This window comes from Triplophysa dalaica, chromosome 11 (genome assembly GCF_015846415.1).
Source record: "Triplophysa dalaica isolate WHDGS20190420 chromosome 11, ASM1584641v1, whole genome shotgun sequence".
Classification (NCBI taxonomy): Eukaryota; Metazoa; Chordata; class Actinopteri; order Cypriniformes; family Nemacheilidae; genus Triplophysa; species Triplophysa dalaica.
In genome coordinates, this window is record NC_079552.1 from 14,706,728 (window position 1) to 14,730,565 (window position 23,838).

Consider the following 23,838-nt stretch of genomic DNA (forward strand, 5'->3'; position numbering starts at 1 on the left):
GTTTAGCAAAGAGCCATGAGTTGATCCTAATTGAAGCTGCCCACACGTAGCATTGTTGAATTACAACAGAGAAATAAGTTGGCAAGCTGCTATGTCTTTATTTCTGTTCGCACAGCAATATAACATAGACTTCATTCCTGTTTGGTGCTCTCCATTATGTTTATACATACATTTACAACTACGCCTGAAATGACTTCCTCTAAAAACCAAAGTAGTGCCTCTGAAAGGTTCTATAATGTCTTCTACAGTATGCTTCAGTTGACAGCTGGCTATCCGTTGAGTCACTGACATAAGATGCGCCCTTCTTGGGTTATAATTTGCCGTCAATCACAAGTGGAATTTCAAGTGCAGTCAAGATGTGGAAAATGGCAGGAAATAGGGGTTATATTGACGTCTGACAGTGATGTCTGAGATAACTCTATGCAGAACGTGAGCAGGGCTGGTGTGCCTAAATAGTTTGAAATATACATTGTAATCTGTAAAGATGCCATATGTAGTCCTTGTATTTGCTCTTGATAGCTATCACTATGATTACAGTCTTTTCTCAAGGCTTGAGAAGGGATTGACTTTGGTAATCTCATTAACACCTACAGCACACCTCTCATTCTGTCCGCTGTTGTATGTACAGGACACTTTAATAGTCACGCCTGTCTGTCACACCTGTCTGTCTGCACAGACACTGACTGTGTGTAGTGGCTGTCTCACATACCCTGTCATATCCAGAAGAGCATGTGTGGATGTTATAGAGAGAGACAATGATCATAAAGGCATTTCATCAGTGATGTGGATCATTGGCTTCAGTTGCCTCTCTGTTTCTCTCATCCAGGCTCGTATGCATAAAAGGTAGAATGAAACTGTTGAAGTCAACGCAAACATTTGTGAATGTTTAGATAAGGTGATTCCTCTCCCACATCCTCCATCTGTCCTGTAGGACTTCAGAGCAGTTGAGGTTGTTTACAGCAGCACTGGCACCCTAAAGGGGTTAACCCCTTGTACCGCACGTCGCATATTGAGAAAATGTCACGCATTTTCATCAGTCTCTTCTGTAGGTTTTCAGTTGTCATATTAAGAAACACGTTCTTTAACCCGAAAAGTTCATGAGACGCTTGTTTGCGCCATTATTTATTTAACTATTTAACAGAACTGTGTCAAAAGCAACCACCTGGTGCACTCCAGTGTCCTACAAGCTCAAACAAATGCAATTATTTTTTTAGAGCCTGACTTTTACCCAATGTATGAGAAGACAGCAGTGATATCAGTCATCAAGAGGCAGCGACGTATGTAGATCAGGTGGCGATAATTGAATACATTGCATATTAATAATAGTTAATATATAGCAAAATATTTATTCAATGCTCTAAGGCACCTTTTGGTATGACTGCCCAGTCTTTACATTAGAATTACAAGGTAGGTTTCTACTTCATATACATGCAAGTGTTAGACAGCTGGGTTTCTGATATTGCTATATTTAAATACTGCCTATACATGTAGTGTATTTCCTGGTGGTATTCTAATAAAAAGACTTAATATTTATATACTTATATATAAATATACTTATATACTTATATAGAGTAATATTTATAGACAATATGGCCATTATACTATATCTTAAACATCAATCGAATGGTGCATAAGCCTTTCCATAGTTTTGAAAAATATATTTATTTGAAATAATGTTGTTCTTTTCCTAATCAGAATACACAATCAATTCCAAATGTCCATCTGTTTAAAAAAAGCTTTTATAGAAGCCTGATGGTGTAGTTACAGCATCTACAGGGGCCATGCTAACCAGCTAAACCTTAAAATGCTGTGCGGTACAATTCAAAGTGGGACAGGTGGTCACCCTAATGTCCAGATATGTGAAGACCAAATTGTTCAATGTTTTTCGTGTCAAGAATAAAATAATCTCGCAAGTAATATTGAGCTAGGAACTCAATGCTACGTATTTGGTGTGACCTCACTATACACTTGCACAGTATTGTACAGTATATTGCATAACCGTATATAATACTGTATTTTCCCATAGTACTGAAGATGTTCTACCCTTAGCTGGTTATTTTTAAAGGGCTCTAAAAAGTGAAAGAATTCTGTATTTTTTGATGTTATTTTTTATCAGTGCCATTATAATGAGCATTTACTGCCCAGGTTTAGGAACATCTGTGGCTATATAAGCAAAATAAACCTCTGTTCCAACCGAGCAACTTCTTTTGAGATGAGAATATCACATAGCTTTCTCCAGGTGTTATAAATGTCCAGGTGGCACACACACACCAGTTAAACCTTCTGTTCACTCATCAGTGATCACCCCAAAAAAGAAACAGGCCATTCTTTCAAGGCATCATAAAAATTCCATCTATTTACAATCCTGGCTGTTGATAAACTGACTTCAGCTCTTTTTCGCCGTCCAGCTCAATGAAGAAATTCTTGTAATACTCGTCCAGTATTTCGTTGGAGGTCCCAGGGGTACGCTGATGGTTCGGGGGCAGGCGTAGCCAGCAAGAACTCGTCCAGCCGAGGTGAGGTCCAGCGGACTCACTCTCAAAAAGCATTTTCAGCTGTTTCCTTCCATCCTGTGCTGCTTCTGTCCTGTTTGCTGCTCTTCGGCTGTCTACGCTCCATTAGTTTTACTGCAGGAAGCCAAATTACGCTCAATTACCAAAGCACCAGAGGCTGCGCTCAGCCTTGAATCAGCACACATACACACCGACCCAGCTCTTCAGACCGCCCCGAGATAGAGTAGCAAGGGAGCGAGAGTTAGTGATGGTGGACAACGGATTCTTCAGTTTTATAAGTGCTGGAGGTACCCATGAGAAATAGGATCACATGAAAGTACTTCTACAATAGAAAAACATACTGTCAGGGCTGGAGCTATTGTCTGAGACCTCAATGGCCTGACTGCACCTCCCAACCAGTCAAACGGTGTGGTCTTTACTTTATGTGATTTTTAATAGATGTCACAGGGGCGTGAGTCCACTGCTGAGGATATCTTTTGATCCTGATGATTGGTAATGCCTCATCATGTACACGCAATTTAAAAAGGGAGAAGTTTCAGACTCGACACATTACGTCAGGAGTTTCCACTGAATGCTGCTGATTGCACAATAATAGTGCTGAGTGTGAAGAGCAGGCATGCGATATATCTCTCTGCTGACTCTTGTATTATATCACCTGGGATTATTTCATGTGAAGTATATTCAGGAGTGCATACTTTCTGTAATAGGGTGTATGTTATTATAATAATTGCAAAATGCCACTGGCTCTTAAATTGTGGGCCGTGACTTCTGAGGGACACACGAATGAGCCCCCCGGGTTTACCTCAATTATGAGAACAATAAGATCAGTGTGTATTTTCTTCTTCTCCACCTCTTTTCTTTGTATAGAATATTTCAGCAGCAACAACATTAAAAAACGTTATGTGGCCCAGAAATGTTGCAAAAATTCATTCAAATATCTTTCTTTGTGTTCAACAGAACAACAACATTTCTAAAGGTTTAGAACAACTTGAGGACGAGTAATTCATGACAGAATTTCCCTTTAATACTGTATTTTGGCACAATTATATTTTTGTCTGCAAGTAATTTCAAACATTTAAGAATACACCATCAGATTAAAAGATTTTTATCATATAAACATTTGAGTCAACTACTTCCAAACTTTAGGTGGTGAGCATGCACGGTGTAGAAGTTTATCTGTTTTTTTTTGTTGCATGCATTATGTATTATATGGCACTCTTGCGCTACTCACTCAAACAAGTGTTGTCATGAAAATGGCTGAGGAAGTGGCTGCACTGATCTCGTAAATTCCCACTAGCCGCACAAGAGCACCATGGCCCTACGTTAGACGTTGAGTTGTCTAAGTAGTTCGGAGTGATAATGCTGCCTACAGAGAGAAAGACAAGAAACAAAGTTAACAAAACATCACTTGAAATGCATAAACCCAAACAAAAACACAACAAACACCGGCCATATCGGAGTCCTGCATTATGAGAAATACTACCTCTCTTACCACACACATAAAGGCTAGCATTACAAACCAAATTGGACTGCGAATGACCAAACCTCCTCCAGCACAATAAAGCCAATACTGTATGCATAGATACGCTCTTACCTTCCAGGTGATGAAACGTTTCCTACATTGTTAAGCAATCACCTTGTGTTACTCTATAAGCCCACTGCTAAGGCAGATTTGAGAAGCTCTGTCAATCTTTATCCTGTGTGTGTGGGTTATATAAGTGGTCTAGCCCATTGATTGCAGAGGATATAGTTTGGTATCTCTCCAAGATGTGTCTTTTTTTCAACAGGGAAAGTAAATGACAGTACTTTTTCACCCAGTGAGTGAGAGAGTGTCGAAGGCATCAGTTGAAAGCAGGAAAAGCGGGGGTGCTGCACTCTAGGGCTCTATGGTCTGATAGGGGCCCGTTTAAACACATTGATTTCTTTTGTCCCAGAACACAAAAGTGCATCTTCACAACTGCTCTTGGAAAATACTCCTGTAATGACTAACAGCTAAATCTGAGTGCTTGGTGTGTATGTCTCTCTCTTTTCGGCCGTATCTCTTTCAATGACTCAAACATTCATTAATGCCATAAACTCTTCTCTTGTTCTCTGTACCCCCATGTTTCATTTGGAAGTACCTATTTTCAAGATCGACTGTGGCCTGAATGACTTGTTAACTTCTATAGTCTGTTTTATGGAATCCCTGATTGTGATCCAGCAGATCATGATCACACCCCAATTGTTTCTTAGGGGTCTTTATATAAAATGTTGTTATTGTGTTTAGAATCAGTTAGATGAAGTTCACCTGATACCACGTCTGTGTATTTTACCAGAAAAACAATTAAATTGCACAAAAATCCCGAAATCCACAGCCTCCTAAAGGACAGCTGACATGGCTTAATACAGTATCTATAACCTATTACTAAAATACAAACATAGTCTTACATATTATGCATAACAGGAATATAGCTTACAGCATGTGGCTTGAGGTCAGAGAATGTGTTATAAAAGCTGTGCTTTGACGTGCAGTTCTTTAAAGGGGATGAAATACATCTTCTCTAAAATGGTTTTACAGTAGTGGTAGTATTACTCGGCACACTTCTACACAACTCTTTTAAGAGGTTGTGTCTCTTAAAGGGATAGATCACACAAAAATACAAATTCTGTCATCATTTACTCACCTTTGAGTTGTTCCGAGTTTCTATAAGTTTCTTTGTTCTTATGAACACAGAGAAGGATATTTGGAAGAATGCTTGTAACCCATTGACTACCATAGTATGAAAAATTCCTTTATATATTTTTGAACAAGATCTTTTGATAAATGTAGGACAGCAATCAGTTCTAGGGTTGCTGTCACTACCATTGTAATTTTTCCTACTATAGTAATCAATGGGGTCCAAGAACTATTTGGTTACAATCATTTTTCCAAATATCTTTCTCTGTGTTCAACCAAACAAAGAAATGTATATGGGTTCGGAACAACTAGAGAGTGAGTAATTCATGACAGAGATCGCATTTTTGGGTGAACTATTGCTTTATTTCATCATATTTAAAGGAAAACTGAAACTTATAGTGAATAATGAATTTTGACTTACAGTACATTTATGCTTCTCACATTTTTACTGCCGCACATGTATAAATCTCCTAGATTTGCTAAGTGATCTTTTTTATGAAATATCAGAGGTTTGCATCACATGCATTATTGATAAGGAATCATTACAATAGCAAATATTTTAGTGATGGTACAGTGGTCCTCTTCTGCCGGAATTCCACCTGTCTGTGCAGAATTGCAGCGAGATAACATTCTAATCTATCTGACTGCTGTATGCGATAAGCCAGGTAAGAGCTCTCACCTATCAGGCCGGTGTATGCAACAAGGCAGGCTCCATAATTTTCTTGCTGGCAGCTGCTGGCTGTAAGCTCTGAGGGTTGGCAGTCATGCTGGAACTGAGCCCACCGAGACCTGGGGGAAGCACAACAGGACATCCATCATGCAGCCAGTCGGCAAGGCCTTGAAACACACACTCAGAAACAACACATTCCCACAAACAATGTAGTTAGAACGACATATTCCCTTCTGTTTTGTCGTCTCTGTGTTGTTTAGGAAATGCTTTGCACCAATACACAACTCCACTCCATTCTCTCCTGCTCAAATTCCCCCCCACAAATACACTCTCCTGATCCATTCGTCTTGCTCTCATTTTAATCAGATACAAGACTGCAATTCAGACTTCTGGAGAACTGCCAGACACCCGGCCGGTGGAAAGAGCAGTGGTGGCCAGCCAGGACGATTTGCATGCAGGTCACATACTTCCAATCCTCTGGTCACTGATCAATCAGTGAAGCAGATCAGACGCAGAGGAATTACCCACATTCCCTGATGATTTCTTATGCTAACTGGCTGTTGTGGCAGTAAGTGATCTCCTCTTGTTTAATGTCTTGTGTCAGCGGAGCGGTAGGCCGGCAGTGCTGGTTCTGAGCGTGTGTAAGATAGATGAAGTCCTCTGTGTTTGTCAAGTGAAAAGAAGAAGGCTCAAATATGACCACACGAACTCCATCGAGATCCTCCTAAAATGACTGCAGCTGTCAGACTTACAGCAAGACTGTGTGTTTATTGTATCTCCTGTCTCTCTCTTATTTGTCTCCAGTGAATGGATGGAGATAACAACTGGAAGATCAAGCACCTCTTACACTCCGGATATACTTATTTTAGTCACATAAATATAGAATACCACAGTGTGCAAAAAGTAATTTGTGTTTGTTTTGCTCAAGGGTTTGGCTTGCAGCTGGTAGATGTGGCAACAATAGCATTCAAGAGGCAAAACACATTGCTATCGTAAGCCTTTAAAAAGGGTAGTTCAGCCCAAAATAAAAAAACTTTCATCCTTTACACATCATGTCCTTTCAAAAAGTATGACTTTCTTGCGCCTTTAGAAGACAAAAGTAGATATTTTGAAAAATAAATTAAACTGAAGAACCGAACAAATCTTGACTTCGATTGTATAAACATATATAAAATATAATTTGTGTTTCACAGAATAAAGTTGTACAGGTTTTGAACAACATGAGTGTGAATAAATGACAGATTTTTTATTTTGGGGTAAACTATCCCTTTAAACGTTTTGGTTGAATTGTAAAGATGCAATTGCAAACATTTAAACATTTCATTTCGATATATCATGGTAGGTTCGCGTATAGTAGATACTAATGGTTTAAATCATGAAATGCAGCTAGGCTATAAAGTCAACCATTTACCCTCAACCTCATGTAAAATTAGGCTTCTTCTCTCACATATACAACTGGAGCCTTCAAATTATGTGTGAGTGCACAAATTAATTCAAAGTAGCCTACTATTCATTTCTTAAGGTATAACACTATTTTGAAGCAGAAATAAAATGACTTGAGCACCATTGTTATTTCTCTCTAGAGCACTGGGGTCTCAAAACTACCCTTCATGCTGCTTTTAGAAGAGCCCGAAAACTTGATTCAATCTTCAGCCTTTTCAAATAACACGATTAGGTTTAATACTTGTCATTTTCATACACAATACCCACTTGCACACGTAGTCGTCTTCGCAGACCCGCAGCTGAGCCAGGCAATTCGGTTTTTCCCGTTCCTCATACGAGCACGAGGGAACAATGGTCTGGCGCCGTCGCTCTGCGCATGCGGTGTCAGAACACGGACAGAAGAGCAGCTCGTGCGTATAATCTGGCGGCACGCGGTCGAAGAATTTCCTCAGCGCTTTGTTGCAACGTGCGCGGTTGCAGGGTGCAGCTCGAGCTGAAGGGGAGATGCACGCCGACACGTACTCCGTTCGTAGCTTCTGACAGGTCTCGTCGACGTTGCAGGCCTTGGCGGCGTCCAAACAACGGTTGACGGTTGTCATGCCCACCTCAGACTCTGAAATGAGAAGCAATGAGAAGATTTGTGATTGAATGGTTAATAAGTGTTGTTTGGAAATGCAAAGGAAAGTTTTGTAGCCGCTGCAGTGACACAGTCGCTGTCCAGTGCTGAAACGAAAGCGTACTCTCACGATATCACAGATCTTAAACTCTCGTGGCAGTCGGTGAGGTTTATTTTTTATGGCTGGTATATTCGCTATTGATCATAGCAAAAAATGCTGAAGTGGGATTTATCGTCGTATGTTTAATTATGCATTCAAATATATTAAGGTACAGAAGCAGATGAGCTCACCAGGCCTGAAAGATAAAACACACATCCTTTCGCAATGCTTCTATCCTGTTCCATGGTTTGGAATCACTTTGACCCAGAATCAACTTGTATGCACTGAAGTTAAACAAAATGATCGTTCATGATATTTGTCTAATAAGAATATTTCTATTTGTCACACCATGTTTAAGAGAATCAGGCACCCACATTTACTTTTCAAGCTTCAAGTCTCCATAGTTTCATAGTAACTACAAAACAATTAACTTTCTTTATTTTTGTCTTTTATGGTGAACCACCTGGCATGCTTGTCTGCATAAAATTACATCACATACAATCTCATGCAGACTTCATTCCTGTACTAGACAATGAATTGATCCAATCCACTTTTAAAAGCCCTCTAATTTAGTCTCGGTTGTGCCCCCGCAGTAACAATTACATTTTGGCAGGTGTTCTTTTTGCTCATTGTCCTAATGAGGATATAGGCTTCACACGCTGTCTCGTTCTCTCCCGTCCTAACAAAGATCTGAGTTTGTTTGGTATAAGTGGATGTGAGGTCTGTATGGTCCATGTGTGCTGCTAATGAATAGAACATGAGAGAGAATGAAAGTTGAATGAGTCTGGTCTCTATGACAGAGCAGCTCCCAGCTGAGACCGACTGCTGCTGGTGCTTCATTTTTCACATCACACTAATGTGGGCCACAGAGAGCCTGCCAGCTTTACACTCCTTACAGCTCGCTCTGTCTCTCTCTCTTACTCATAACTTTTTTTAACCACTGCCCCTTCATACTGTCATCTCGTCTCCTCCTCTACAGCTTTAACAATACCCTGATTCTTTCACTCTTATATTTCCTTTCTTTCTTTCTTTCTTTCTTTCTTTCTTTCTTTCTTTTTTTTCATTTTAAAGTAAGAGCTTGTGATCAATACTCAGTCAGTATTCTGGACACCCATTCTTTTATGCACTCAGATTTTTGAAGATACATATAATTTGTTTAGAACAGTGAATAAAAATAACAATGCCAGATGAGCATGTGAAAAGATAATGTTTGTATAAGTGAGCCCTTTAAACTGAAACTGTGAAACCTGGCAGAACAGCTTGTGCAAGGTCATAATGTTACGAATGAAATTAATTAACTTCTCACATCTCACAGTTTCTTTCTCAGTTTCTTAACTGTTGTTTTTAAAGATCACAAAAGCATTCTTGTATGCATATCTCTCTCTCTCTCTCTCTCTCTCTCTCTCTCTCTCTCTCTCTCTCTCTCTCTCCCTCTACCCTCCCCTTCTCTGTGTCTACGCTTTTGTTTGATTTTGTTGTCTGTACCGAGTCAGCTTGTTAAACGCTTGCAGTGTTTGAAAGTTGAGAACAGCCATCATTAAAAGTCATGCGTGAATGACCGACATTCAAATTACTTTCATTACTTGGAGGAAATCGCTTCTGTTCTTTCCCCTCGAGTTTAAACGTTATTCTACGTGTGTCTGCTTGGACTCGAGTGTGTGTGTTTGTGTGTGAGAGACAGAGATGATGAGTAAATGGATCATTATATGCTGCCCTCGGGGTCTATAAAATTCAGCTCATGCTTTAAGCACCCCATAAACTGAGGCTGAGAAACTGACAGTTGTAGTCATGTGTCTTCTCCAAAAATACGTTTCTGAACTTGGTCCGCTGCTATTTTGAGTGAACATAATGAGATGGGAGATAGATGAAAAATTGAAAGGCCACTATTAGATTAGAAGAATCAAATGACATCTCTGTGCCAACATAATGTAACGTATTCAAACATTTTTGGACACTTGTTGGACAATGTAAGATCTTTTCAATTGCATTATTTTTATTTATTTATTTATATAGCACATTTAAAAACAACCATTGGTTGACCAAAGTGCTGTACATAAAAGAAAAAACAGTACAAGAAACCAGTAATTAAAAAAAGGATGCAAAATATCATTATTTATATTATATATTAGATACAAAATATCAAACTGCTAGACAAATGATGTTAGTAACAGCAATTACTTGGAATTAATTAATAACTTTTTTATCTACAGGGTTTATATTAAGTCAATATATGAAGCAGGTTGCCTCAAAAGTATAATCACAGGTGCAATAAATTATTCAAAGACATGTTCCATTGACAAACGTTTTGTATAACTTTTAACTGCATCTATATTTTAAATAATCCAACATTTTTTTGTTTTCATGTTTTGAATGAAAAGTGCTTTATTTCTTCAAAATGGTTATCATATAACCAAACCATGCATACATTTTGTAAGTCATATATATTCTTTTGAGTCTAGGCCACTGTATCAAAGGCTTTTTTTTGCTTGGTCTTATTTGAGTTTTCACAACTTTTTTGGACCGATAATGCATTGCTTCACTTTGAGGGAGTGACACAGAGTGCAAGTTCACAAGCACTGCTCACAACAATCTATGTTATATCCAAGTGCATTATACAAAGCAGTCGTATTTTGTTGTGAGCTATTGAGCTCTGCCCTATTAACAACTCTTCACCGCTAATGCACGGCACAGAAACAACAAAACACATCGTGATCAATTCAAAATTTTCATAGTCAATCAACATTGTGTGTCTGTGCAAATCACTGACCTGCAGCAATGGAGGCCAGGCGAACGTAATCAAAGCCTCGCTCAACAGGCTCATAGGGGTAATTCTCCACCAGGCTCAACCCTGTAAACATACACACATACATATGAACAGTGTTTTTGTGGCTATGGCAACAGTATTTTGTGACTCTAAATTAATGAGTGTGTCACAGGTAAAAGTTCAGTTTGAAGTAACGTTTCCATAATGCCAAACTGGTTAGCATATTAAAATGTGGTGTCTAATTAGCATCCATTGGAGTGGTTTCTGGGACAGCGTGGGTGTAAGTAGTACAACTTATAATTGCATCAATGTGTGAGTGTGTATTTTGCGAGTTGTTATGAAAAATGAATGTAAGGACATTCGTATGAATAAGGAATGATGTGTCTCACCGTGCAATACGGACTGCTTTAGGCTCCAATATATGCTAAGGCAGTTCTTTTCTCTCTTCATGCCCCGTTTGCATTGGCAACGATGCAGGGGGCTGGAGAGGAGGGCCGTCACTGCGTTCTCACAGTGGTTACGGGCCCCTGGTCGCAGCTTCACAGTCCCCCCGCCGGCGACGCACTGCCGCAGAGTTCTCAAGCGCGGGCTGCACGCCTCATCACTGGAGCACGAATCCCCCGCTGTCAGACAGTCCCACCTGCCACCCAACACCAACCGTGGGAGCCCTGTACACAGATCATATACAGGAAATTATATAGACCTGTCATTCATTACACAACATAAAACTGAAAGACTTCTTGTTTAGAATAAACTCTAATGTATTTAATTTGTCTGCAGTAACTAACAATGTATAAACAGTGTAATTCCGCAACATCTCAAATAACTTATTGCATTTTATAAGGTTTCGGTAGAAACAGTTTTTGTGTTTTAATTACACAGATGTTGGATGCACACTGTAAAAACTTTGCTGTTGTTTTGCACCAGGTTTGCCAGTAATTTAGTGTAGATTTATAATTTTGTTACCTATTTCTTATATTTTCTTTCATGAAACAAGACTAAATGTCTTCGGTCACTCTTCTTGTAATGCAAATGCATTGTAATTTAGGAAGTTGTAAATATTTTAACTAAGACAAAAATGTTTATAGAAACAATCATTTTTGCTAATGCCGGTGATAAGACCAGTCTCTTCTTGCTCATTTTGAATCTCAAAGTGTTTCAATTTTGGTTTAAGTAAAGTTTAACTCAAGTTTAACTCAAATTGAAAACAGTACTGAAAGGAAAGTAATTAAATCTACAGTAAGTTACCTGCAAACCTGCTGCAAAACTACAGCAAAGTTTTACAGAGTAGTTTTTGGCAAAATTAAAAAAATTTGCTGTGATATTTAACAACATTTGTGGTTGTGGATTGTGGTTTGATAATTTAAATAAAAATAGTTTTAGCATTACTAATATTCATAATTTGTAGGCTAGATAATGTAAAATATAATAATAATTATGATAATTATAAATATGAATGTTAATATAATATTAATGTAAGAATACATTTCAACCTTTTTACTCTAAGGCCCCCACGGTTTTTAACATTCAAAGGCCCTCCTCCCATCCACAAAAACTGAAAAATTCTACCCAATAAAATACTTGGAAAAAAAAATATTTTTGGGAAAAAATCATCTATTCACTACTAAAATGATCAAAATAATATGAAATATTATCGTTTCTTATGCATTCGATACTTATTGTCTCATCTTGAGGCCACCTTGGAAATCACCTCCGGCCCCTGTTGAGAACCACTGATAATAATTAGAATTATAAAAATAGATTCCATTGAATAGAAAGAGGATAAAACATTAAGATCTATTCATAAAAGCATGATACATTGTTTCTAAGCCCTTCAAGACCTTCAACATTACAGCAAATGACCTTAATATACCAGCAAAAAACTTGATGTTAAAGAAAATCTGATGTTAAAGAAACAACCATATACATTTATTGCCACAGACAAAAAAATCCTCAGTATATTAGGACATACAAATACAGAGAGTGTAGCAGCAGTGCTTCTGTGTGTCAGTGGGCGAGATTCATTTAAATAGCTAACCAGATGTCAACCTCATCCACTTTTCCTGCCTTTATCCAGAGTTACAGCGCTGTGTTCAGAAGGTCAGTGAGAGGAGCACAAGCAGCACCAATGAATGACAAACAACCTGAGCGCTAGAACTGTTGATCAAAGAACGAGTTCATTCTCATAGAAAATACCACGCACAATCACATCTGACAGAGCAAAACAATATAGCAAGAGTTCCCTTCTTTAAATGTGAAGGTATGAAAAGAGCTCTCATTTACACCAGTAGTTAATGGCAGAGAACGATTTTCATCGTTTGGATTTCCCATCATGCACTCTGTTATCTCTCAAGGGCCAGTAATTACCTTTCACACATCTGTTTAGCTGATGTTTAGCCCTCAGAATGGTTTTAGCAGGTGAAAACAGCTGTCGATAAACGTGAGGATCCCAAAACAGTGTCTTCACCGCAGTGCAAGTACTTGGTGTTCTTTGTAAAGCAAGTATAGTGTTTTCTACAGTGTATGAAGGAAACATCCTTTGTGACATAAAGGATGAGATCTCAAATATCTAAGATGATATCTGTGATGACTGTCTGACACTAGGTCATCTCAACAATTTTTGAAGATGCTGAATATAATAACAGAGCTGTTGACAGTGGTCTTAGCTTCAGACAGCACACCCACGGACCCCCCACAGTCCCCGCACTGACTGTCGAATGCATATTGCAATACGATTGGTTGTTTCCTAAAAAGATTTTGCCATTTCACTTTTCGACTTCAGTCTATTTGGTATTGACTGTGGCATTGGCTCAGTGGTATTGGCTGTTTCAAATGATCTCACCCCTTAAAGAAAAACTTTGTTGACAGTAGAACCATCGGACTGATGGGCAGAAGAGACAAGACATACACTTGAGATGAGATGATACAAGACAAGTTCAGAACTGTGTAGGGAATTTGCACTTCATCCAAGATAAATTCATAAACCAAGTGAGTGCGTCGCCACAATAACTAATCTCATTGTGCTTTAAGAGACTAATCCAGTGTGGAATATGAACCTGCTCAATGGATTATGTGATAATCTGATTATTTCTTCATGAAATAATATACTAGGATGGTTTAAGGCTGACAAGCAGGCATTCTGAGATCCTTGCCGCAGTACAGCTGCTACATCAAAGCAGTTGTCAAAGCAATTACAGGAACATCATCTAGTTTGTCAGTCACATTGGTTTCAATACTTTACACCTCCCATCATGTGCTAAAATTAAACACCCACACGCACTTCAAGAGAAGAATACCTGCATGGACACATCCAGATCGGACAAAATGCTTGCATTGAAATAGGATGTGGCACATTTACATCTGGTATATTAAAGTATATATACGGTGTGTGTGTGTAGGTTTGGCTATACCTGTGAAATATAACTCTCCTATTAATTGTGAAGCATGTAAAAAATGGACTTGTGAGAACTTTTAGTTGGTAGAAAAACTTTCATTTTTAATGAAGTCTAACAATGTCCAGAGGTTGTGTAAAAATTAGATAAAATTAAAGAAGTCATTGTCTTCCTATGAAAAGTCTTAGCTTCAAAGGCCTGTGAGTATGTGTGCGGATCTAATGATGTCCTCCTGCCTGAGGATGAGATGATGACCAGATCTCTCAGATCTTACACCCTTGGGTATGAAACTCACACAACTCTCTGACACTTCCTCACAATTAGACCTGAATAGAAACCTTGTCGGCACATATATGTGCTAATGGTGCATGCGAGCGAGTGGGAGAGATCCATGTCCCCCAGAGAGATAAGAATCTACAATCCTCAGAGATGCCATCTCAGAGGATTTCAATGTCACTCAGACATCCACCAGACTGCACACTCCCCTCATCCTACCACACTCATATTGAGCTGTACTTTGGGTATTTGTATTTTTAATTCTGGGGCGTTGGCTCTAAATCAAGTATATGTGTCAGAATTTGGGAACTTTTAATTTTGAATTCACAGAACAATACTATTATGTAGCAATAATCTGAGTGGTTTACATATTATTTTGATCTGTGTAAATATTGGTAAACATGTATTTATGATTGACCCAGCCATGGTAAATTACAGTTAACTCTCTACACATTTATACAATGGAACACTACATTAACACATTAATTCTATGATTATTACTCACCTTCGAGTTGTTTCAAATCTGGATATATTTCTTTTTTCTCATGAACACAGAGAAAGATATTTGGAAGAATGCTTATAACCAAACAGTTCTTGGACCCCATTGACTATAGTAGGAACATTTACTTTATATTTGCTTTGGTTCTTTTGAACAAAAAAGTAATTTTGAAGAACTTTAGGACAGCAAACAGTTCTGAGGCACTTCTGACAACCATTGTCATTTTTCCTGGTGGTCAATGGGGTCCAAGAACTGTTTGGATCTAATAATTCGTCCAAATATCTTTCTGTGTTCAAGCAAACAAAGAAATTTAAACAGGTTTGGAAAAACTGGAGAGTGAATAATTATGGGTGAATTATCCCTTTTAGGCTTTTAATCTAAATAAAAGTAGCATATTACTGACACATATGATAGCATCTATGTTATATTTGCTCAGAAAAAAACAAACCCTGATTCACGCAACTAGTGTGAATTCAAAAAACCTGATAGCACGATGTCACTCGCCTGATTAGCTTGGGACTTTTATGTTAAACAGGGGGAATTTTGTTTGGTTGTTTATTGATTGGAATTCAATGAAATGTAGAGGAGCTCATTATTATGGAACGAGCAGCAAGCTGAAATGTTGATGACTCGCTGGTGTGCACCGGAGGGTCTGAAGAAACGTCTGTCAGATCATATCCTGCAGCAGCCCTCTGATGGATCAATCAAGACCATAGCCTTTAAATCGGAGTGACTCCCGGTTGCATACACTTGCCCGTATGAACCCGAGAACGTGCACTGCGGGTCTCTCTACAGTCCAGTTTGATTTGTCTCATTGTAACTGTAGAGAGAGATATTGTGGAGGTCACACACTTTTTTCTGTTGTCCCAGCCTTAAACCAAATAGTTAATAAGAAGCATACATTTATAAAAATAACACAATCAAGGAAGGCCATTATTCATAGAAACACTATTAGTTACAGCTAATATATATCCTACTCTCAAGCCCTATTCTCCTGTCTACACAGCACCAAAAGGAGAGACAAAAAATACTTTTTTATTATTAATAAAAATTGCCCTTACAAATTAAAAACATTTATTTATTTATCAGATCAAACCAGTGATTAGTGTGATGAATCAAAATATGGATACATTTACCAATTTGGGTTATACTTAACTTTGCAACTACATGCTTACCTATTCTTTAAAGAATATTAGTAGACTGTCAGTTTAGGGTTGGTATAAAGGAGAATAAGTTGACATGTAGGTGCAAAATTAGTCAGCAGAACTTCTTTTCAGGGACCCTCAAAGCAGATATTAAGGAGACAGTCCACTAATACCTGTATTTGACAAGAAGTTGCAAAGTTACTTGTCCAAAGTGGACTATCAAAATAAAGTGTCACCCTAATTTGGAGAGATTTAGTTCAACATACTGTACTGTACAAGATGCATACCGAGGCTGCAGATATTACATAAATGCGTGTGCAGTACATCGAAATGCAATCACGGAAAAAACAGATCACACGCTCAAATGTTTATTATTAACTTGCGTGCACAGCGAACCAAATGTACTTATTTACAAAGACAGAAAGGAAGTCCAATAAAATATTGCAAAATGATTTCCCTCATGTGTCATGGTCTTATGTTAAATGAATGATTTACTATTAAAATTGCCAGTGCATTAAACAAACTGACTTAAATGTGTACGCATAAACCAAACCGGTGAATGAACCAAATTGAGCTATCTGAACAAGTTTTTTATATTTCTGAACTTAATTAATGTAGTCAAAGGCCCAGATCGATCAAAGTGTGGACATTGAAAGTTGAGGTGAGTTACAGCACTGATTTTGAGTGACACCGTGACATGAAAGTAACATCAGACTAGTGACTGACAGTCCACCAGGACATCTGCACTATCTCCTGCTAATTCAACCACGCTTACTACTATTGAGACATTGGAGACGGGTAGGCGGATAATGTCTATCGATGTGGGAAAGTTACTGAAGCAGCGTTGCAGATAATGCCGATATTGAGAGATTCTGTTAAAGAAAGGCAGCTCCATTTCCTAACAGGAGAGCTCATTATCGAGCTCCCATCCGGGTCAGTGGTCTAGGTGGAGAGAGTCGCTCATTAAGAAAGATTTACTCTGTGTTGTTTGAAGACTAGGCAGATCGTGTCAAGAGTGGCTTATGTATACTTTCTTAACATCATGAGTCTCCTGTAAACTTTTGTCTGTACATTGTAACGGCAGTGTGTTGAAGAGTTTTGTGCAGGCATTGTTGTTCTATCTGTGTTCAATATGTATGTGCATTGCTATGAGTCTCTGTAGCTCCTTCATATGACCCCAATATGTGAACTCCCAAAGTGATTTATTGCAACATAAAACCTTTCACATGTACTTCATGTCTCTCAAGTTGTTCTTAGCCCATTAAACGTGATGTGTCCAAGTACAAATCCACACACGGATGGTACCTCCTCAAAATGGAGTCCAGTCTCCTGTGGCCGCTCAGAGACTATGCTGCTAAATAGGTCAACAAAGTAGGTCGGGTGTCCTTTTAGAGCAGCGCTTCATAATTTGGATAGGACATCCTCCGACCTGAACTGCCATCTTTGCAAAAAGAGATGTTGTTTGTTTTCTCCATCGCACACGCACGTAGGCTTGTATTCATGCTTGTCCAGATCTCTGGGGACAACGTCACTTTTAGGAAGTACTGTGCTATACCTGTCACCCGCTCAGACACTTTCCCTAGCAAGCTCTATTTACACGGAAAGGTGCGGCGGTGCTGGATCTGTCATAAAGCGCTCTCCTCCTCATCTTTAGGTTCAGACAGGAAACTCAGAATCCGAAACGTTGAGAAAGCAGCAATTAGCTTCGTCTGATGGGCGCTAGTGGGACTTTTAAACACAGGCTCCAAACAGCAGAGATAGATCTGTTCTAGGTAAAAGGTGCGTGTTGGTGGGCGTGCATGCTTGCGTGTGTGGAAAGTGATTATTTTTCTGTCCAAAGAACACAAGCCTGCCAGGATTCGAAGGCGACAGTTATATTGAAATGACACATGTTGTATATCACAATCAAACTCTGTAAAGAGGGGACATTCTAAAGCACCACAACATGTTCTCCAGGAGAAAAAGGCGACTACAAGGCAGAAAAGCACCCATTGAGGAGCGGCAGACGCGTTGCATGCCGGTTTTCAATGCTGGCTTTTCCTCTGGTTCGCTGCTTTCGAGAAAGAAAAGATCAAGCTTTTTACAACGGGTCCGCGCTCACGCTTAAAAAAGAAGCGTGCGTGAGTGTGTGAGTGAGTAAATAAAATATCATATTAAAGGTTTTATCGTCGCCACAGCTCAGTGCTACAGGACATGGCTGAGATCCCTCATTCACGGTGTGAAAAGGGTTTAACTTGGTTTGTTCGCTAAAGCCCTGTCATCACATCCTTCAAAAACACACACACACTCGCAACTTAAGAAGACTTATTGTGTGAGAGGTGGATATAAATCAATGTACTCAGACTGTGTTTTGTTAATGGCGTTGCGGTGGAGATTAGATTACATCAGGTCTCGCTTAACCTGATTAAAATGCCTGCTTCATATTAGATGTTTGTTTAAACACACCAAAGAACACACACCTTTCTCTCAGGTTTTGTTTTAAACATGATTAAAGGTCCTGTCAAAATAAAATGTTTGAAGAAAAGAAAAAGGCCTGACTTGAAACATAAAAGCTTTTTTGACGTAATTATAGGTTCACATGTGCAAACCTAATAGGAGGAAGACCGATAGCATCTCAATGTGAAGTAATAACATATAATGTGTGCCCTTCAGAGAGAATGTACGTATAATCATTGTTTCAGTCTTATCTATTAAATACTTTCCTCAATAGAGTGACTTATTACAACAAATACGTTATGATTTTCATGATCAAAAGCAACGAGCACAATTAATGTCTCTAAACATGTGCCAGAGGTGTCCCAGCTCGCCTCTGATGAATAATACAACACACTGTGAGTTGAGTATCATCACACCAGCCTGAACTCATGAGGGTCAGCGAGATGGAAAGTATTAAAATTAATTTGCTCGTTGCGAGTCTATACTTCGTCACATTAATTTTCATAACCTCGCAGACAGAATTAGTTCTTCTGACGTCTCTCTCCACGACTCCTGAGCGTGTTCTTGCTCTCCGTCACCTCGCATTGGTTTTGTAAGGAGTGTTTGTGTGGAAGGGCATGGTATTTATATTTCATATTACTCTGTTCATCATTTCTTTTTCTGACACTCTCCATTTTGCTCAGCAGGAAATGCAGTCTCTTTAGCTCATATGATGCCCTCTGGATTAAAACATAAAAATGCATAAGGGAAGTATTAAATGTAACTAAATCTGTTTTTCCTGCTCTATCAATATATCTCGCTCACTGTCTCGATCTGTCAAATATGGATGCTGGCAATCTTTCTGCTGCTCTGAGGACACCCACAGAGAAAGGAGCTGATTTGTGTCTCTGGCAATGATGTGAAAGTAAGTTGCTCCGTATGTGTGTGTGTGTGTTGCGGTGAGAGACACAGACAAATATGTGTATAGACAGAACGACAGAGAGACAGAGTCTAGTAAATCAGTGTTGTCCTTCTCCGAGAGTACAATTGCAATATATATAATTCAAACAAAACATCTTGTTTAAAGGGTTTTTTATAAAGAAAATGAGAGAATGAGTCCCGGTAAGCATGTTAACTAATGCACATGTGTACAAACTGACATTTGAGGAATTTAAATGAGCATGCAGAGCAGTCTGTTTGTGTCAGAGCTATGACCCAGTGAGATGTTCTCATGACACATTAAAAGAGCAGATGCAGGTTGTCTCAGATTTATTTATTTAACATTTTCTTTCCTTACATGCATGCTACTACTTTCCTGTTCCTCAGGGTTGTAGCAAGCTACAGTTGATGGGATATGTTCTCTTCACTTTTATGTATATAGGCTGCTACATTCTAGACAAATCGGATTTTGAATCTTTCCTACCTCCTACTTGGAAATAACATAGTGAATGGCGCCTGTGAATTTGGGCCAGATCAATCAACCCCGAGCTCAGAGATAACGCATCATTTGACATCATGTTCAGGAAGCTTTCGGTGAGAGAGGGCGGAGCTAACTTATCTGAAATTGAATGTAAAAACTAATTTAACGGGTTATTACAGAATAGACAAACAATGCCTCTCCTATTGCTAAATCCAAATGGTAAAAAAACATTTTTGCTCTTTTTAATGTTGTTTCTGACTGGAATGCATTGAGGTCAGAAGTGGGACATGATACTGTACAGGTATTTGTGACCCATAAATGTTCTGTATGTCAAAATGTCAAATATAAAAAACGATTCACAAAATCTTCTACAAAACAGTGAATCACGAAAAATTACTTTAGCTTGATTTTCATAAAGTCGGTCTCAGTTACTCAATCCAAAACTACCACTTAATGGAAATGAAAAATGGTGTTGTTGACCATATATTTACATTAAGTCATTTGGCAGACGCTTTTATCCGAAGCTACTTACAGTTGAGGTAAACAATGGATGCGATTGGCACAACATAAGGACAACTAAAAGCATACAGTAAATGCTATAAAAATCTGCTCTCATATAGCCTACCACAGTAAACATGGCTAAAAAAATGATAAAGGCCTAATTAAATATTTACAAAACCTACAGACAAACATGAAGGGTGACCACTAAAAAATTAAAATCATGAAAAATAGAGATTTTCAGGTTTAGTGATAAAAAGATAAAAGGTTTCAGTCCGACAACGACAATATACAGTATATTAAATATTTCCACTTTCAACTTCGAATGAGGCATAAGTAGGCCTACTGGTATAAGTAATCATTATACGAGTGCCATATGAAAAAGGAAAGTGAGTACATTCCTTTTGAAAAGTCAGTTTCAGTATAACCCCTAAAGTCTTGCCAACAAAAAGTACTCCTAAATCTCAGGTGTTATTTATTAGCATGTTCCCTTATTAAAAAGATGTCAAATAAAGCACATAACAGTGTGCGTGTTCCTCAGTCTCCACTGAATGTGACATATTTCTAGTGCATTTATTAGATATTAATTACAAGAGTGATCTTGCTTGTTCTATGAGCATCATGGACTGTGTTTTACATTTTCTGTGTTTTTCTGATTTTCTCCTGTAAAGCTGCTTTGGAACAATCCACATTGTGAAAAGCGCATTATAAATAAAATTGAATTGAACTTCTCTCTTAAAATACCCCAGGTGTAGGTTTGGTTCACTGTGGAGGTCACAAACATTTCAACCTAACCAGCACAATTAGCCACAGAAGTGTGTGAAACAAAGCAAGCCGCACTAATTCTATTAGACATCCAAAGCTGCCAATTACCCTGCATGAGAGACCAGATTAATCCACACCTGCCCCTCCTTCCATGTCTCTCTCTTTTATGTAAGATATTAAATACGGCATTAACGGTTCATCAAAAACACAGAAAAGGTCTTTGGAAACCAAGGCCTCAACCAGTGCTGCGAAGGCTTTTGTTGTTAAGACAACAGAAAATCTGATTTGAGTCTATCTCGGCATGCTAATGTGTCTCCGTGCTTCTAGGTGGCATCTCTTGTTGTTCCAGCTTTATTAATCACAATGATCAGTTTTCACGGCACACGTCGTGCTGAAGTTGTGCTTGACTGAGCATAACCCCTGTAATGTGCAAGTCTAACAGCACAAAGACTCTATCTCTTTAAAGTTCCGGGATCGACTGAAGCTACGAGCTGCATCTCGCCGTGTTTGATATGCAGAGCGTGGATTTAACGCTGGTATCTGCCTCTGATATCTGTTTGCAACGAAAGGGGAAAAGTTTATGCCATGGGTGGTTATTGAGCCATTTAGATGCTGTGTGATGTTATCTGTGCTGTTAGAAAGAGACACGAGACGGCAGAAAGCATCATCTTTTTACGCCTTGATGTGGAGAAGCAGCAAAAACAGTTTGTGTTCAATATTTACAAACATTTGAATACAGTTTGTTTCTTTCTTCAGTTTAGTCTACAGTACATTTGTATGTTTGTATACAGTGCATAATGTTTATTTATGTATCGGCGGATATCTTGTAGCTCTTTGCAAAATAATTATGAATCTTGAGAGAAAGGAGCGAAAGAGGAGGGCGCAGACGTTTTGGCAAAAGTTTTGCCAGTGTTCCTGACATACTCCATCAACAAGATGTCTCTTTTCATAAGCATCATGGTTAGCGGGGCAAATGTTCCAGCAGCATATCCTTACCTACACTCCCTCATGCACAGTTATAGTTACGCACACAATGAGCGGATGTGTTTCAGCTTGGCCGGTTTGAGGTCGTGTCAACAGACGATGAAGATATTTGTCTTCTGTCGTAAAAAATTCTGTGACTATACACTCTTTTGGCTTTACCTGAAGGTGATTTTTCAACAGGGATACAAAATACGCCGTCATTTATCATGATGTTGGCATTGGATTGCAGGCATAACAGAACACCTGAGGTGAGACTCTTGTAACATCTGTATTCTCTCAGCAGCAAACTTATAATGAGAGATTAAACATCTTTTGGTTCATGTCTCTTTATCCTCTATGGCTATGTCTTCAATGGCACACCTGATAACTTGTGGTCTTGTGATCTCCAGCCACGTGTGTCTGAAGTCAACGAGACTGTGTAGAGTGTCCCATTTGTCATTTTATGATTCAGATGGATGCTCACAATCGTCCCCTTTGTGGCCGTCGTGTGTCCTTGATGTACTTTGCAGCTAGGCTTGCACAGGTGGTAACTTCAAGGAAAAGGCTACTTTTTTTAGGCTTTTGCCACTTATAGCTACACTTAATGATCTACAGTGTTCTCAACCATTGGTTTATTCGTAACGTGGGTATGATCTGGGATGGGACAAACAAATCCTGGTTTAACAATAAAGGGAAACTCCCAATAGTTTAAGACATTTTTAGAAATAAGCCTTTTAAACCTTCCTAAAAGTTGCCATGGTTTTCTGCACCTCAAGTAAAGCAAAAAGTCCCCACCGGATTTTTTTATCTCTCAATTGAATAAAAGTTTATGTGAAGACGGCACACAAGCAATTCAGCAAGAAATGATAAAAGACGCCTGTGGAATATGTCTATGTTTGCAGCATACTTTCCAAACTTTAACACAGGTAAAATAAATGAAAAAAAAACACTTTTTTCCACCTAAGTAACCCAAATCCCCAGTATATTGAGTTGCAGTGTAACTATGAGACTGTGTTGAAGGTTATATCCATAAATATCGATCATCATCAGTGACGTGCTCCCAGAGCTAAAATATGATAAATTATGTTGATACTGTAACACCAGCGTCACACGCAATACCTTGCAAAACTTGAAATGGCCAGAGCGTACTGCTCTGCTGTATTTTTATTTCATTAAGAAGGACTTTCAGTGTTATTATTGTACATCAAATACTTATATTATGAGCAGACTTTGGGTAACCAGTTTAGTTGAAGACGCTCAAAGAGCAGAATAACAGTAATAAGATCCAGACTGTGAAAAAGTACCATTGCTTTTTTACTTTGGCACCTTATTTTATAATACCAGAATGCGCTTCCTAATAGAATCAAAAGCATAATTCAAACACAATAGGATTAAAGGATGATAAGAATTGATAAAAGTGAAAGAATAAACACAATCCATTGCATCAGAGTAAACACAGTGGCCGCTCATTTTTGACCCATCACTGGATCTAGCCACTGGTAATAATGATAACTTGATCATACACTCTATTATATGAGATTGACTGCGTAGAAGGTACTCCATCTGGACTGCAGTCTCATATTTTGTTTGTGAATAGTATTATCTCTAATGAAGGAGCCGAGGTCCCTAAAGAGCACTGGAACTTGAGGAGAAATTTACGAACACGATTTTCCATTTATTTTTGTATGATTGTGTTTATCCGT

The 23,838-nt window shown here is 38.6% G+C and overlaps 1 protein-coding gene across 3 annotated transcripts in view; it reads right to left on the reverse strand.

Moving 5' to 3' along the window:
• The window catches only part of gfra4a (GDNF family receptor alpha 4a), a 102,240-nt gene that overhangs the window by 3,649 nt on the left and 74,753 nt on the right, over positions 1-23,838 (reverse strand). For all 3 annotated transcript variants that reach the window (XM_056760060.1, XM_056760059.1, XM_056760061.1), the window contains exons 2-6: positions 11,152-11,430; positions 10,766-10,846; positions 7,550-7,895; positions 5,849-5,958; positions 3,745-3,879 (exon numbers count right to left, since the gene is read on the reverse strand). In XM_056760060.1, the coding sequence (XP_056616038.1) occupies positions 3,745-3,879; positions 5,849-5,958; positions 7,550-7,895; positions 10,766-10,846; positions 11,152-11,430 (951 nt within the window). The remainder of the gene's footprint in view (positions 1-3,744; positions 3,880-5,848; positions 5,959-7,549; positions 7,896-10,765; positions 10,847-11,151; positions 11,431-23,838) is intronic.